Source organism: Zonotrichia leucophrys, chromosome 14 (genome assembly GCF_028769735.1).
Source record: "Zonotrichia leucophrys gambelii isolate GWCS_2022_RI chromosome 14, RI_Zleu_2.0, whole genome shotgun sequence".
NCBI lineage: Eukaryota > Metazoa > Chordata > Aves > Passeriformes > Passerellidae > Zonotrichia > Zonotrichia leucophrys.
In genome coordinates, this window is record NC_088184.1 from 8,909,604 (window position 1) to 8,926,400 (window position 16,797).

A 16,797-nucleotide genomic window follows, 5' to 3' on the forward strand; every position below is an offset into this window, starting at 1 on the left:
TTAAATGGTTAAAGTTGAGGCAAAAGAAGACCCAAAATGCTTTAGGTTAAGGTGCAAATGACGCACAATTAACAATGGTGTAAATGATTACAAGAAAAAAAGTTACTCCACAGAAAGAATTCTGCTGCTTGGTCTGTTTTGTGCCACATTCTGTTCTCATTACTCCAGAAGAGGTGAGCAATAAAGTCAGAGGGGTTTCACTCCAAAAGCTTTATGAAGGAGTTTCCAGGTTTCACATCTCCAGGGAACAGCTGATCTTACAGTGCCTCTTATGGGAAACATGTCCTAACAGGTGAGTGAAATGAATGAAGAGGATCTCCCCCTGCAGCTCCTGATCTCTCCTGACCACAGCAGACAGGCCAGAAAAATGAGTAGAAAAGTCTCTATCTCAGACTTAGGGGCCACAGAATAAAGTGAAGGCTCTTGGGATTGATGTGGTGAATGGATGGATCAGTCAGCGACTGCTGGGGCTAAAGCAGTGAGATTCTTGATGCAATTAGTTTGGAAACAAGCAGAAAAGAAAAAGGAATTGAGAATCAGATACTGCATGTATGAAGCAGGAATATTCTTCTAATGTAAAGAATAATATGTGATGTTGTGTTTTACTATGGAGAGTTGTGGGCAATTAATTTAAAAATTAAAAATATGAGAAAGGAGGACAGGGAACTTTACATTTAATTAGCATGTTAAAATCATCAGTCTGGCTCTGACTAGCCAAGTGACTTTAATGAAGAACTCATTAATTCATAACTGGATTATCTTTGGATAATCTCAATATTATTTTTCTTTTTTTTTGCTGGTTTGGTTTTTGTTTGTTTGTTGTTGCAGGATTCATAGCAACAATTCTTATATAGTGTACAGCATCTAGACACATAGTCTTCAGCCATGAAGCTGCTGTTGAAGTTACAGAATCTAAAATTCTTGTGGACTCTGAAGCCTCCTAACAGGACTTTCCATGGACATCCCAGGCTGCTTTCCTCTGATGTATATTCCCAGTATGAGTCCATCAGACAGGGCAAACAGGAAATACCGAAGTACTTTAACTTTGCAAGTGATGTACTGGACAAATGGTCTGAGATTGAAAAGGTAGGTGATCTTCTGTTGTGCCAATGAAATACTTTAATTTTAAATTTCATTTGAAATAAGCTGGGATTTCTTCTTTATAAAAGCAATCAGTTGCCAAGTAAAATTTGCATTAGGAAATTATACAAAAGTTCATTGTTTCTTGCTTTATTTATTGTTATTTTGTAGGCCCATTAATGCACAGTGAAAGGCTTAAACTGAAATAGGATCCAGACTAGGACTTGGGTCTGGAGACAATTAGGCTGGTAAACATTTCAAGTTCAGAAAAGAAGAATCTATTGGGAATAACTGAGCTTGATAAACAGCAAATCCTGATCCTTTAGGGACAAGAAAAAAAAATAACTAATATGCCAGCTATGTCAAATACTCAAATCTTCCGTAATTTGCAGATGTCTGTGCATTATTATTTCATGGTCTTTCAGAAGAAAATCTTTTATGTTTAAATTCCTATGTTTCATAGGCTGGAAAGAGACCACCAAACCCTGCTTTCTGGTGGGTAAATGGCGAAGGAGAAGAAGTGAAGTGGAGCTTTGAGGAGCTGGGGTTCCTGTCTCGGAAAGTGGCCAATGTACTGACTAAAGAATGTGGGCTGCAGAAGGGAGACAGGCTTATCCTGATCCTACCACGAATTCCAGAATGGTGGCTGGTCAAGGTGGCTTGTATGAGAGCAGGTCAGTGAGGTCAAATGGTCATTGCAAATCAGAATGGATATGGTTTATCAAGGAAAAATAGTGTAATAATCCAGTGAGTGGACTGGCTGCCAGGCAGTCCTGAAGGGTTTTCACCATGCAGTGGGCAGGAAGATGCCAGAAGGCAGGGAAGAGCCATGGAAGTCACCAGGCAGGTCCACATTTCATTCCTGACAGGAGAGTACAGATATCTGCATTAATCTAATCTAAGTGTTTGGCTGGGGAACACCAGGGCAAATCCGTATCAGAGATCAGTTTGGGAATATTTAATATCTTAGGTTCTTAGAAAAGAATCAGACATAGAAAAACACCAACACTAACTTTATCTGTCTTCCAGGAATTGTCATAATCCCAGGAACATCCCAGTTATCAGCCAAGGACATACTGTACCGACTCCAGGCATCCAAGGCCGCGTGCATCGTTACCACTGACAAACTGGCTCCTGCAGTGGATTCAGTGGCATCCCAGTGCCAGCTCCTGAAAACCAAGCTAATGGTGTCCAAAGGCAGCAGGGAGGGATGGCTGAACTTCACTGAGCTGTACCAGTGAGTGTGACTGAGCGCCACTGCAGTCACGGGGACAGAGCAGACCTGTTCCCACAAGCACTCATTTACATCAGCTGCAACCATTGAAGTTATAATTACATTCTCCTTTTTACAGAAATCAATCTGCTGACCATTCATGCATCAAAACAAGGATTCAAGACCCAATGATGATCTTCTTTACCAGTGGAACTACAGGTTCTCCAAAAATGACTCAACATTCCCAGGGCAGTCTTGGTTTCAGACCCCTTTTAAGTGAAAGGTATGAAAGAGTTAAGCCTGGTTGAACATAAGATAATTGAAGCTGCATAGTAGAGCTATTGTAAAAAAGAACTGAGAAATACCAGTGTACATCCCTAGCCTTTCTCCCTTTGAAATCAGAGTAAAAACTCCATCAAATTTCTAGGGACTAGGATCACCCCAGTGTCTCAATCTTCCAATTAATATCTCTTACCCTCTTTCTGGGTATGTTTTATTTTTACTTTTTTTTTTTTTCCTCTCTATCAGGTACTGGTTGGATTTGACTCCCTCTCAAATGATATGGAACACTGCAGACACAGGATGGATACTAACTTCAATAGCATCTTTTTTTGATCCTTGGGTTTTTGGATCATGTGTCTTTATACATAACCTACCACAGACTGACTCAGAAGTTATCCTAAATGTAAGGGAAAAACTCATGGAAATGTATTCATCTGCAGAAGGCTTGCCAAAAACAATTCTTGAGAGCATCCACAGATTTCATTGTGTTGTGTTTGAGATATTGTATTGTTGTATAAAGCCCTACTTTCATTTTTTATTGTATACAGAAGGGAACAAACATGCAATCCATTCATACATTTTGCTCATAGCTGGTGAGCACATGAACAAAACTCATCCAAACAGCATTAAATGCCTGCCATTCACTCTAGTGCTTCACATGTCCTTCTTATTGTTTAATCCTCTAGACTCTCTGCAGATTCCCAATTGATGCCCTGGTCGGTGCTCCAACACTGTTCCGCATGCTGGTGCAAAATGATCTGTCCAAGTATGTAAAAAAATTATTTAGTAATGTTTAATTTACCCTAACTAAATTAGTCATCTCCTATATCTAACTGCTTGACCCAAACTAGGGCAATAATTTAGTTGAAAATATCCTTGATGAGAAATCCTTGACCATCATGAAAAATTTGAGTTTTGCTGAGGTTTTTGATCAGAGAAACTTGATGTTTTCCCTCAGAAATTTGAGACTTATGCTACTGTACTTGTGAGTATGAAACTCAGAGTCTGTTAAATACTTTGTCATAATTTTTGTCTACCACATTAATTGTCCAGACTTTGGGAAGGACTTCATCCTAGAAAATGCATGTCAGCATAACTGTGAGGGAATTATTTGTTGTGGCAGTTGTACCTCACCCCCTCTTCCAGTTCTCACTGCCTGTCATTGTTCCTTCCTTTCCTTTTGAACTTTCTTGCTTGGCCTCTTGCAGAGGGTCAGCAATCAGGGCCCTGGCTCAGCAGATCAGTATTGGCTTATTTATAATCCCAGCTGACTTCAGCAAAAATTTTATTTTTCACATGTTTAAGTCTGACTGCTACTTATGGAGAGTGTTGAGCACAGAGCCATATCCCTGTTGTATTGAGAGCCGAAGGATCAGGGCCCCTCTGATTTCCCCACGTTGTGGCACTAACTCTCCCAGTAAACAGCTCTCCCATGGTGCTCACCCTTGCCTGCTCCTGGTCTCCCCTCTAGATTTAAGTATTGCCTTTCTTCTTTTTAACTCCCTGTGAAGATACAAATTCATGAGCCTGAAGTACTGCATAAGTGGAGGGGAACCACTCAACCCAGAAGTCATGGAGCAGTGGAAGAGCTACACTGGGCTGGACATCCATGAAGTGTATGGCCAGACTGAAATGGTACATCTGTAGGGACAATGGCCTATTAAATCTCTGGAATTTCTTTTTGCTGTAAGGTTTGCTGTAAGAACACATTCTGTTTCCTCCTTCACATGTCTGTGAATGTTTCAGTAATTCCCTTCCCTGGTAACCCCTGAAAGAACTCCCTCTCAAGGCTCTCCTCACAGAACCTGCCAGGAACATGAGGGTTTGGGAGGGAATGTGCTGTAATATTTCCACAAATGTCCTTAAGCTAATTCCAAGTAACAGTGTCAGTCAAGAGGGCAGAGTTTGAATCTAAGGGAAGAAGACTGGTTAGCAGAGGACATGAATTTTTCACAGAGAATGGAACAGGATTATTTCAGGGAGTTTTATGATTTTGCTTATCCGTACCATACAGCACTGACATATTGATTCTATGAATCTTAATTCCTTACTTTAGAATTAGTCTGGAAACTACATTTATTGAATTAAGTGTGAATGTAGCAATTTTCTTCTGAAAAGCTTTGGTTTGATTTTGATTTTTTACAGGGAGTAATCTGCTCTATTTCTAAAGGAATGAAGATTAAACCTGGATCAATGGGGAAAGCAGCTCCCCTTTATGATGTTCAGGTTTGTTGACTGCTCTTTAGATTCTGTCGTGGGGGATTTTTTATTTGGTTGGATTTGTGTTTGGAGTTTGTTTTTCCATTGGACTAAAATAAGAACTGTTTTTCATTCTAGATCGTAGACAAAAATGCCAATATCCTGCCTCCAGGACAACAGGGGGAAATTGCTATCAGAAGCAAACCTATAAGGCCACTTGGTTTTTTCTCTGAATATTTAGTAAGAACTTTATTTTATTCCTTGCCACCACTACCAATCTCCCCAAAGGCTCTCCAATTGCATAGTGGTCCTAAAGGCTGGACATTTTTCACCATTTTATTATTTATTACCAGGGTAATTTGTTTATTTGAATTGGTGGGTGTTAGAAAATGAAAGAAAATAATTTAGGATCAAGTTAATTTTTTTCTTAAAGAATAGAAATTATTTTAAACCTATTTTATTGTATCTTATAGCAATATCAGTACATCCTTGCCTGAAAAATTAAGTTGCAGTGCACTTGTTATGTGTGTTATAGCATAATGTATAGCAAATGCATGCTCAAAATCTAAACTACTGCTTGTAAACCACTTTAAGGACAACCCTAAGAAAACTGCAGAAAGTGAACGTGGGGATTTTTATGTCACTGGAGACAGAGGGACAATGGATGAAGAGGGATATTTCCAGTTTATTGGCAGAGACGATGACATCATCATTTCTTCAGGGTCAGTCTGCACACACCCATTCCAGACCTGCCATTGTATATCCTCACATGTTGTGTTGTATATTCTTACATGTGAGCTTCTGGCATCATAATCCTGTGACAGGAATGTATTGACTTCTTGATTTTGGAATACTTGCTGTTATTATTAGCTTTTCACAGACCTGGAGTATCATCTCTGTGATGACACTGTATCCATTTCCCCTGCAACATCTCGTGTGTTTCAACAAAGAATGAAGACTTCAGCTGGCAAAGGGGGAATGTTTATATAGTTTATTTTTTGACTAAAATTGAAGCAACTTCTATTGGATTCAAAGAGCTTTTGAAACAATTTATTTTTAACATGTTGAAAGGAAAGAACTTGATATTGTATGATGTGATCCCATAACGTGGCACAGGCTGCTGCTGCAGACCCCAGCCACAGGGTGGGGTGGAGCTCCAGCCCAAGAGCCCCAAGGAGAGGGGACAGATGGAGAAGTATCTCAGCCACAAACACCACTATGAAATGCTCCTACTTCCAACCCAGCCAGCTCTCCTATTTTGCCTAAAACTTGTATAGCTGGTTATTGATTTGTTGTGGCATTGCTTTTTTTTCCTCAACATGAAAATTTAAAAACTTTTGGTACTGTTTTTTCCAGACAAAAAGCAAGAGCCAAACCTCATTTTTCTTTTTCCTGACCTAGGTATCGCATCGGGCCATTTGAAGTAGAGAGTGCCCTGATAGAGCACCCAGCTGTGGTGGAAACAGCTGTTGTCAGCAGCCCAGACCCCCTCAGAGGAGAGGTAAGGAGGGGGGAAGCTATGCATTTGTCCAAATATGTAATGATATCAAGGAATTTCTACTTTATTGAAAAACTTAAAGCTCTAAGGCAATAATGTCATCTTAGAATCATGGAATTGGTTAGGTTGGAAAATACCTCTGAGATCATTGAGTCCAACCATGAACCCAGCACTGTCAGGTCCACAAATACACCATGTCCCTGAGCACCACACCTACTTCCATCATGGATAACCCCAGTGGGGCTGACAAGCAAAATCCCTTCCCATTTACATGCCTTTGTTCTTCTGAGTTTCTTTTCATCCCAAGGTCTTCTCTGTGGAGAACACTACTGTGATGTTTACTTTGCCTTTGTTCTTAAGCATGTGTCTATACAATTAAATTGTCATTTATGACTCTTGGTGTAGCCAAAGTTCTACTGCACTTGCCTGAGAATTAGACATGGGCTTGCAGGTGTGGTAAATGCACAGTCCTGTGCCAGGATAACAGTGCTTACTGTCCTTAGTTTGAACTTCAGAGAGAAACAAAATGTCCCTTAGCTTCAGAGAGAACTCCACAGACACATTTTATTGCCCCTTCCTCTTGGCTGCTGCTGAGAAGGGAAAAGGGGTCTTATTTGTAATAAGACTGTCCTTTAGACTTTCCCTTCTGCACATATACATGCAGAAGCTGGCACAATAATTTCTTATCCTGTGCTGGTTTCTCTGTTCCTCATGACTGTTGTGGCTTTGAGCAGTGCTGCTCTCTGGTAACTGCACATCAGCCCTTAAATAAATGTGATATCAGATCACTTTTGTTAATTTTACCTTACAGGTTGTGAAAGCATTTGTGGTTCTGTCCCCAACTTTTCCATCCACTGACCTGAAGAGCTTAACTCGTGACTTGCAGGACCATGTTAAGAAAACTACTGCTCCATATAAATATCCTAGAAAGGTAAATATTTCTGAGAAGAAACTTTAAAACAGGGTACCCTTCCCTAAATCTCAGGAGAATTACCATTTAGATTTTCATGATTCATTTAAAAGAGACAGCAGTAGAGATTCATTTCACTGGCTCCAGAAGACCTTTCCTAAATAACTTTAGTTTAGAATGTTTTTCATGAGTTTGTGTAAAGTACTTTTTCAAACTTCTCAGAATTTTCTAGGTTTTGTATATCCCAGGCAGATCTCCATGTTCTAAGTCAGACTCACAATCATAATTCTCCATTTTGTGTTTAACCTTCAAACAAGCACTTCCTATGCCTTTAAGGTAGCATATGACTGAATCTAAAGTTTTTACCCACTGATCATTACAAGTAATAAACTGACCCAAGGCCAAGAGGATACACTTGGTGTTTCTTGGTAATCCCAGCACCACAGGAAAAGATCTACTGCAATGCCTTAGCTAACTTGAGCAGAACTCACAGACCTAAGAACCATTAAAGACTTTGGGGCTGTAACATCCTTTTCTTTCTTCTTTTTGTCATTCATCTCTGACCTCTGATACCATTCAGGCATTTGCCCTTCTGCTTTGAGTTACTGTACTCAGTTTGGGCAGCTGAGAGGCAGCTGTGCAGATGTTTGGCCATCTAGGCAGCCCCAGAGATGGTTTCACAAGTGGCACAATGTGCGCTTTGGTTTGGCTTGGATTTGAGGCAGGCAGCTCTTACTGATGGGAGCCCTCTCAGTTTTCCACATATGCTTGGAGAGTTTTGGAAAACCAGCTCTGCAGAACATGCAGCATTGCCTTCTCCCTATTTTATCTAGGTGGAATTTGTCAAAGAGCTGCCAAAGACAGTCACTGGGAAGATCAAGAGGAATGAGTTAAGAGACAAAGAGTGGGGACGGATATAGCATTGTTTGGAATTTAACAGAACTTCTTCCATTCCATCAGCACTATAAACATTTCACTACTATAGCTGCCATCATTCTGATCTCTTTTTGTTAAGTGCCTGAGCATCAAAAAACTACAGGTAACATCAAGATGTAATATTTGTGCCTGCTTGCTGAGTTTCCAATGTCAGTACCTGACTGAATTGTATTATTCTGGGTGAAAAATAAAATTTTCAATAGACAACTTCAATAGCCTTTCCCTTTGAGACTTCCTCACCATCCCTCTTGCAGCCCAGCTTCTATTTGATGTTATTCTTGAGAGACAATAAAAAATATAATGCCCACATTTGAAAAGGTATTTTACATCAAATATATTTTGATTCACTATTTCCTGAGAGTTTATCCTGACATCCAAAGCTTATGGAAAGGACATGATGACTGGTATGGTCACTATATGGGTTCAAAAAATGCAACATTATGAAGAGGTTGGAAAAGAACATCTTTTCTGGTGCCACTGGATAGTGGCAGTAAAAGTCCTAAAAATGCATTGTTACAGATGGGGGATTAGCAGCTTTATTGGATAGGTTCAAAATCCACATTTTTGGTGGTAGGATGAGAACATATTTTCTTTTGAAAGTGTCTTGTCTCTTCCAAGCACTAGTCAGGAGTGGAATTCTCAATGCAAGGCTGGAAGTATTCTGAAATGGATATGAACATAAGATCCCATCTTTTGCTTTAAAAACCCCTCTGAGGTAAATGAAATTGGAATTGAGATTATGTTTAGTTATGAGAAATAATAGATGATGCTGTTATGCATAATGAGAAATTAGTTAGCTGTAGAAATTCACAGTATGTGCTTAATGTTGCACATATACCTACATATGGTATATATAAATATATGGGGTTTGTATGCATTTGGCACATAAAACTGCTATGCTTGCATTAGTAAGAAAGTTAATATTTAGTTTTATGTCTTGAAATGCTTAATGCATTTCCAGAATGGGTTTGGAACTTGGTCCTTCAGATTTTCTGGATTGTGATTTTTGTGACTTTGCTTCAGTTATTTTAGCCAGTTCATTGAGCAGGAGCATTTTATAAGTGATCTACAACTTCACTTCCTTTCCCACAATACCAAAACTTGGAATTAAGCTTTAATGAAAAACAGAACAGCCTTTAGAGAAGTTTGGGTTTAGTTATTTAAAAGAATTTCAGATTGTTGCTATAAAACCAACTTTTCTGCTAATACTTGATCTAGGTCTAAATAGTCATCCTGTAAGAATAAAAAACGAACACAATTTATAAATGAAATGCACATAAGCTTATCTGTTTGAAAAGGGTTTGTTATTGAAAAGATCAGTAATAGAAGGGGTAATTTGCCAAGTTTGGCCATCACACTCAAGTGTTAGATTTAAGATTCAGAACTCACCATCACTGTCTGAGCTTCCATCAGCTGTGGCAGAGCAACAGAGCTCAGCAGCTGCTAATTTGTTAATTACAATCCAAATAAAGTCCTTAAAATCCAAAATAAAGTTATCGTCAAACACAATCTCACAGGCTTCTAGTGAGTGTAGAAAATTAAATCCCCCATGGGAGCAAGTAGTTTGTTTAATGTGATTCTACCAGAAGAAAAGGGAACAAAATAAGCTTGTGCTCAAACCTGGCCGTAGCAGGGTTTTAAACTTCCCTTCCCTTTTCCTGTATTACAGCTTTGTTCTGAGAGAATAATTTTTCTCTCCTTCATTCAGTCAGAACAGAAGGAAAACATGTTGGATATCTTAAATGTAATGTTGTATTTTAAATGTAATCCATTTTTGGACAGAATAACAAGAAATCAGATTAGATCTTTAAATGCAATCGAAAAAACATTGAAAAATGTGATCTGCTCACAATTTCAGCATCTGATTCTTTTTAAGGGCATTCAGTTTTCAAATGTGAGTACTTTTTGGAAAAGTAATCCACTTTGAAGTGAAGTAATCAGATTTTTAAAGTAATACATTTATTCCATGTAAGTAATACATTTTTAAATATAATCTAATTATGAACTTTGAAAGTAATTGATTGTAGAGTAAATTTAAAAGTATAATCCTGCAACATGTTTCTAGGTTTTTGGTATTGGTCTGTGCTGGGCTTTAAACAGACCTGGCTAGACTTTTCCCTGAGCCCTGGTAGTGGCACAAATTGTTCATTCCAGCAGGGAAGGGCTTGTTCAGGAGGTTTCTCTGCTGCAGCACAGCCTGCTCAGTCTGCACATTGGGTCAGACAGACTACACAACGTGTTCTTGCAGTTCTGCAATGATTACCTGAACCTGACCAGAAAAAAAGGAAGAAACAAACTGGTGAATCAAAGCATTTCTGTTTGAAGTGTGGGCAGCAGCCTTTGCTCTGTCACACTGCCCAGGGTTTCAAGCAAACACACAGAGCCCCTCAGTGCTCCAAGGCTGTGCTCACTTTCAGGGGGGTGTGTTTGTCCTGCACTACTGCCTTGAGGAATTACTGAGTCAACCAATTGATATTCCTTGTTTCTCTAAAACAGAACTTACTCTTTTTGTTGGGCACTGGGAGTGATGTGCTGTCTGCCAGCTAAATCCTAAAAAGAGCCTGAAACTTAAATGTGCAGGCTTGCTACAGAAAAGGAGAACAGTTTGTAATGAAACTGCAAAGTTGTGTTGTTTTTCTCTGTCCAGACAAGTGGGGGTTTGTTCAATAACTGTCAAAGATGATCTCTGGGAACATTCAGAGGAAGAAACTGAGAAACACAGAGTGGTGCTCTTTGCTGCTGAGCTCCTCACCAGAACATGCTCATCGTGGACTTCTGTGTATTCCATTTTGTGTATTCCATCCTGATTCCTGTCAGTCTTAAGAGAACAACCTTCTGAATAAGGGTGGAAGATCACATTGCTGTTCTGCTGCTTTGAAATATTTCTAAAGCAGTATATTCTCTATAACTTTAAATGTACATGGGAAAAAAGGTACTTGAAAATGGTGATAGAAAAGGGAAAAATTGACTAGTCCTTATTTTTTGTATCTGCAGTGCTTTTACTGAAAGCCGCAATATATGTAACTCTGTGCCAAATGTTATTTTGTGAGAATTTTTTAATATTGTTGGTGATCAGACTAGCTAGTACTGGGTTGCATAGAGTTTCAGGATTAAATATAATCAAGGATTTCCTGGGCTGAGGTGTCAGTTCAGACTGTGAGACATTTCCATAACAGTCAAGCTGTTCCAAGGTTATGGGAACAGCAGAGGTTTAGATCATCCCTGCTAGGTCACATCTCACATTTCTTGTTACCTCTCTGTAGCCCTTGCACTTCACACCATGCTGCTACAGCACTTGATTCAGAAGATATAAGCAGCAGCTGAACTCTATGGCAAAGGCTGTATTGAGCATAAAAACACCTGTGAACCAGAAAAAAAAAGAAAAAAAAGAAGAAAAAAAAAAAAAGCAGCAGCAGAGTGTTACTTATCTCAGATTTTCCTGGTTCTGCTGTAAACCCTCTACAGGATTAGCTGTTTTAAGATGGCATAACCACAGGGTGATTGCTCTTTGAATAGGAATATAATACAGGAAGGATTTTGCAGCATGATTCTTTTGGGCACAGGATATTACCAGCTGCTTCCAATCAGTGGGAGTTACTGGTGTTACTTAAAGATCTCCCCTACTGTATTTCACTACTGAAATGATAAATGCACTGAATTACATGTAAATTCATTTTTTAATTACACAGCTGTGACCCTCAAGAAAGGCAAGTCAGTACTGGGAAACACCAAGGCTGTGAGATTGGCTTGTTCTTAAATTATCTTCAAGTTTCTCAAGCCAATCTGGGTTTTAATCTAGCACAAGAGGAAGAGTGAATCTCAGGGCCAGGGTTTCAAACCATCCTTGAGTTTCAAGTCAGCATCAGGACAAATTAAGTACACACATTCCACCATCAATGTATCACCTCTTCAGCTGATGGTTGGGTACTGTAATCTTTCCTCAGCACTGGCAGTGACAGCAATTATTTGGCTTTTCATGTTAGGGAGATCATAATAATGTCTTATGGCTTGTCCATGAAGGTTTGAATTCCAAACACTGAAGCACCATTTGAGCATGGGGGGAACTACTGAGCCCAAAAGTGATGGCACAGCAGAAAAGCCAGGGAATTAATGTCTAGACAATGAACGTTCAGAAGAGCAAACTGTAAAATTCAGAAGGAAACTGTAAGCCCTGTAGGCAGACAGGTCAGTGAGAGAGAGGAGGAAAGAAAACTAAAAATCCCAGTTATTACCCTGAGTTTTGTCCTTAGAAGTCAAATAGGCTGTCATGATTACCAACATCAGCCACCAATAAACACTCACAGCTGGCCTTTGTGTCTGGTCTCAGATGATTCTTTCCTTTGTGTGACTCAGACATTGATGGTTTTAATCCACACACAAAAATCTTCAAAAATTTAAAGCAAACACCACAGGAGATAAGAAAGCAGAGTTTTAATAAATGGGCTGCAATGGAGACAGGATTAGGGAAATAAAAGTCCTCTTCATTTTCCAACTTCTGAAACAATTTTGACAGAAGAAGAAAATATAAATTATGAAAGACTTGAACACGTCCTTTTCATTAAACCAAGAGAAGTAATAAATTGTGTTCTTCAAGGTAAGTCTTTTCCCATTAGCAACACACGGGCTTTTATGCTAGAAATGAAATACTAAAGCTAGAAAGTTCTACAGGAGGCATACTCAAAACCCTGTTGGAAAGCAAGTTATAGCTGCACTGGTTTTGGGGGTTTTAAGGGGTCACAGGGACAGTCCACTGCAACAATAGGACAACAGAAAGACTCACTAGCATTACCTTCAATCTGAAACAAAATTAATACCAAAAAGTTAAAACTGTACCAAAAATTAAAATTTAATTCCCCTTATCTAGTATGGTATAATGGAGAGCTTCTTTCATAAGAAGCTTCCAATCAGTTTTTAAATTCAAACTTTGAGACTTAAGAAAAAAAATTTAAACAAGAAACATTTTATAAAATCCCTCAAGGATTGAGTCTTTGGAAAGAGCAGCAAAAGGCTATCTGCAGGAAATTACTCAAAAGGATTCCATTCAGTGATTACAGCATTTACTATAAACCAGTAAGTGCTGCATACACAGCTAATGTAAACACACATGTAGTTTTTGATAAAACCATCTGCAATGCCTGCACTGTACTATTGTTCTAAAACAGTCCCATCTTTTACTCTAAATCATCTCATAATATTCAAGTATTTATATATGTAACAGTTCTTTCCATTCAAGTCAAGACAGCATATCTGTGTATATATATAAATATATGTATAAATCCCCCCATCAAATTATCAGATTTACCTCATTCTGTTGTTCACACAGAAAAATATTACCAAGTTCTGCAGCTGTCAGCTCATTTCCTTCCCAAAATCCTCTGCAACCAACTCTTTTCCAGATCTCTCTGTGACAATAATTGCTCAGAGCTGCCTCTGTGCTGCCTTTTGGCTTCTGTAGCCCACAGATGTAACAAAGGAGAGTCCATACATGTCAGGGTGGCCACATCTACATTTACATGCACAGACCCCTGCTTTGTGTGCCAGGTACAGGGAACGTAGAACAGAGCTGCAGGAGGACAGCAAGCTTCACCAGAAAGGTGAAGCATTCTTGAGCACCCTTACCTCTGCTGAAATGTCAGTTCCACCTGCAACGAGCATTAAAATTCTTACACTTGTGGATTTTAAAACCAGGACTTCAAAACAAAACCCCTCTCCTCATTGCAACACCCTTTCAGAACTCCAGGGCAACTTTTTTTATATGTTTGGATTACATTTTCCTTTCCCTTATATCACATTTTCTACACTATCAGAGCATCGTTCCCCTTGGGCTCAGATTCTATTTCACTTTGATTCTTGTTCTCTTCTTTTACTTCTTTAGAGCTCTTCTCCTGCTCCTCAGTTTCTGCTTTTGCTACCTCTGAATTCTGTTCTTCTGTCACACTTGAAGGGTTTTGTTGTGCATCTTCTTTGTTGCTCTTCACCACCTCCTGCAGATTGTATTTCCTGAACAGAACATAGTCCCTCACCACACTTAGGCAACAGACGGTTTTTATGATTTCCACCACAATTGTGTATTGTGGATTATTAAGATCAACCTTGTTTTCTGGATTGAGGCTGCCCACAATTCCTGTAAAAGAAGATGCAATTTAAAAGATGCTGGGAAAACTCTTTAAGAGCATAAGCATGTCTTGTTTCTCAGAAATTGCAGTGAGAGAATTTTTCAGCTACTTCCGTCCTACTGGGGGTACTTCTGAGAGTCCCGCTCTGTTCAGCCATTTTAAGCAATTACAAAAATAATTGGCTATAACTGAGGAGGATCTTGCCTCCTCTCTTAATTTTTATCCATTTCACAAAATGCTTGAGTAAGGTACAGCTTTTATATGAGTGAAATATTGAACAGAAATTGTAACATTATTATTTTAATAAAGCATCTAGAGAGAAAGCCTAATAGCAGTCACTTCAAAGCACATATAACTGATACTGCAAATTATATTTAACATTGTTCTCTCTTCTGCTTATAGTCTCTTAAGTTACCAACACCAACAAGGAATACTCATGTCAAGCTTTTTTAAGTGTTAGAGAAGCTTTTAGAATTCAACAAAAAATGTGCATGTCCAATATGACCTCTTTTAATAGTCTGACCCATGTTGTGCATGCAATCTTGTTCTGTTTTGTGTGAAAACCATACATACCTGCCAGTTCCTTAATTACTTCTTCCCTACTCATATGGCTGTTATTACGAGCTTTGTAAACAATCTGAAAAGTACCCTTGTTAGGGGCTTTAAACCACGGCTCAAAAAACGTTTCTGTGTATTTTTTCATATCTTCCATAAAGGCTTTGCAAGTCCCAGAAATGGGCAGCATGCGCAGAATGACTCTTGTTTTCTTCTTTTTAGTGGTGTGCATATCCTTCAGTATATGGTGCACCAGGTTCTCAGGTTCTACAAGGAAAATAGTTGGGTATGAGCAAAAAATAAAAAGCATTATCCCTCCTCTTCCCCTTCTAAACAATAAGATGGGAACTTGGCTGCACTGCTGTCAGCCTCAAATCCTTTATATAAGAATTGTTTTACTATACCAAAACTAAATCAAAGATTGTTTTGTCAAAGCAGTTTCCTCTACCTTTAGCTTCTTCACTAACAACAAAATTCAGTGGTATGGCCAAAGGGAAGGGTATTTGTTTGATATACACATGTTACTTGGAAGCCACACTCTGTGGCCTTTTACAAACACTTTGAGAGCATTACTCAGCATCAGCAGAAGCCCCACCTATGCCCTGGGTTCTGATGAAGACCACGTTGTTGGCACCGCTCTCCACCGACTGGAACCGCCGCAGCTTCTGCTCCGTCGAGGCACGGATCTGGCCAACCTCCTTCTTCAGAGCAGCCTCGACATCATCCTCATCCTCCTCCCTGTCGCTTCCAGACAGCCTCTCCTCGTGATCTGAAAACTTCACACAGGCACCGTTTGTTGGTGAGCACCGAGCAGCAATGCCCGGCTCACAGCCCGCAATGGGCCCGCCACACAGGCACGGCCCGGGCCGGCAGCGGGGCTGCGAGGGGCTCGCCCAGAACCTGGGGCATTCGGGGGCATGGCGCACACACATGGCTCCTTCCACACACACGTGGCTCCTTCCACACACGCGGCGGGAGCCGAGGCCTCGGGGTGCCGCTGCCCGTCCCGCCAGCCCGCCCCGAGCACACGCACCTGCTCGGGCCCGTAGAGCAGGTCCCCGTACTCGCCCAGCAGGCTGTAGGCCTCCCCCACGCACTTGCGCTCGTTCATGTTGCAGGTGATGAGGATGCCGCGCATGCCGGCCTCCAGCTGCCGCCCGGCGCCGCGGGGCCGCTTGGCCCGGCCGGCCCCGGCCGCGAAGTGCCCCTTGGGCCGCCGCTTCCGCGCCGCCGGCTCGGCCGCGGCCATCGGGCAGCTCCGCCGGCACCGCCGCGATGGCGTCAGCGCCGCGCCCGCCCCGCGCCCGCCCGCCCGGCACAGCGCCGCGCCAGGAGCGGCGGCCCCGGGCCCCAGCCAACCCCGGGAGCGAACCGCCGGGAGCCGAACCGCCGGGAGCGAGCCTCCGGAGCGCGGGTCACCGACCCAGGGTAGCGAGCAGTCTGCTGGCGCGCTCAGCCGCGGCCAAGCTCGTAGCCCTTGATGCCTTCGCTTCCCCCGAGCTCCGGTTCCAGAGTTAAAACCTGTGTTAATAATTCCGGAGCTGAGAGGAGAGGAGCAGCCCTCGATCCAGCTCTGTAACGCCGCCTCCGTGCGCTCCACGGAGATGCTTCGGCCACTTCCACCCTGTCCGAGTCCCGAAGGTGTCACAGCGCAGAGGGACCAGCTAAACCAGACTCTTTGAACAGGTAAATGGAGGCTTGGAGAAATAGCGAACATGTGCTAACCGAACAGCTGTGACCCTCCCGTAGTTCCTAAAGGAAGGTGTCTGTGTGCATCCCTGTCCGTAAGAGCCGCTTCTCCCTGCTGTAACTTTCAAGCTTCTTGCACAATTAAGGCGGTAAGAATTGTTAGAGGTTCTGATCTGTGGAAAAAACTGACCAAGGCAGTTGCTCCAAATCCAATGTAAGAAAACCACCATTGGAAGCAAACTGTGGTAGAAGTGGGGAAAAAAATTAAAGTACTTGCTATTTTTTTGCAGGATTTTTTACAAAAAAAAGACATTGCAGA

General features: G+C 41.0%; 2 protein-coding genes across 2 annotated transcripts; one reads left to right on the forward strand and one right to left on the reverse strand.

The window, feature by feature from the left end:
• The first annotated feature begins 216 nt into the window (after positions 1-216).
• On the forward strand, positions 217-8,184 carry LOC135454079 (acyl-coenzyme A synthetase ACSM4, mitochondrial-like). Its single transcript, XM_064725822.1, has 14 exons — positions 217-292; positions 829-1,086; positions 1,544-1,754; positions 2,110-2,317; positions 2,433-2,576; positions 2,822-2,978; positions 3,262-3,341; positions 4,087-4,210; positions 4,721-4,801; positions 4,913-5,014; positions 5,369-5,496; positions 6,176-6,275; positions 7,084-7,203; positions 8,016-8,184. Exons 2-14 carry the CDS (start codon positions 886-888, stop codon positions 8,100-8,102), a joined length of 1,743 nt encoding a protein of 580 aa, XP_064581892.1. The 5' UTR covers positions 217-292; positions 829-885; the 3' UTR covers positions 8,103-8,184.
• A 4,350-nt stretch (positions 8,185-12,534) lies between these two features.
• Positions 12,535-16,046, reverse strand: THUMPD1 (THUMP domain containing 1). Its single transcript, XM_064725818.1, has 4 exons — positions 15,823-16,046; positions 15,385-15,565; positions 14,808-15,056; positions 12,535-14,242 (listed from the first exon to the last, which is right to left on the reverse strand). Exons 1-4 carry the CDS (start codon positions 16,036-16,038, stop codon positions 13,914-13,916), a joined length of 975 nt encoding a protein of 324 aa, XP_064581888.1. The 5' UTR covers positions 16,039-16,046; the 3' UTR covers positions 12,535-13,913.
• Between the last annotated feature and the right edge of the window lie 751 nt (positions 16,047-16,797).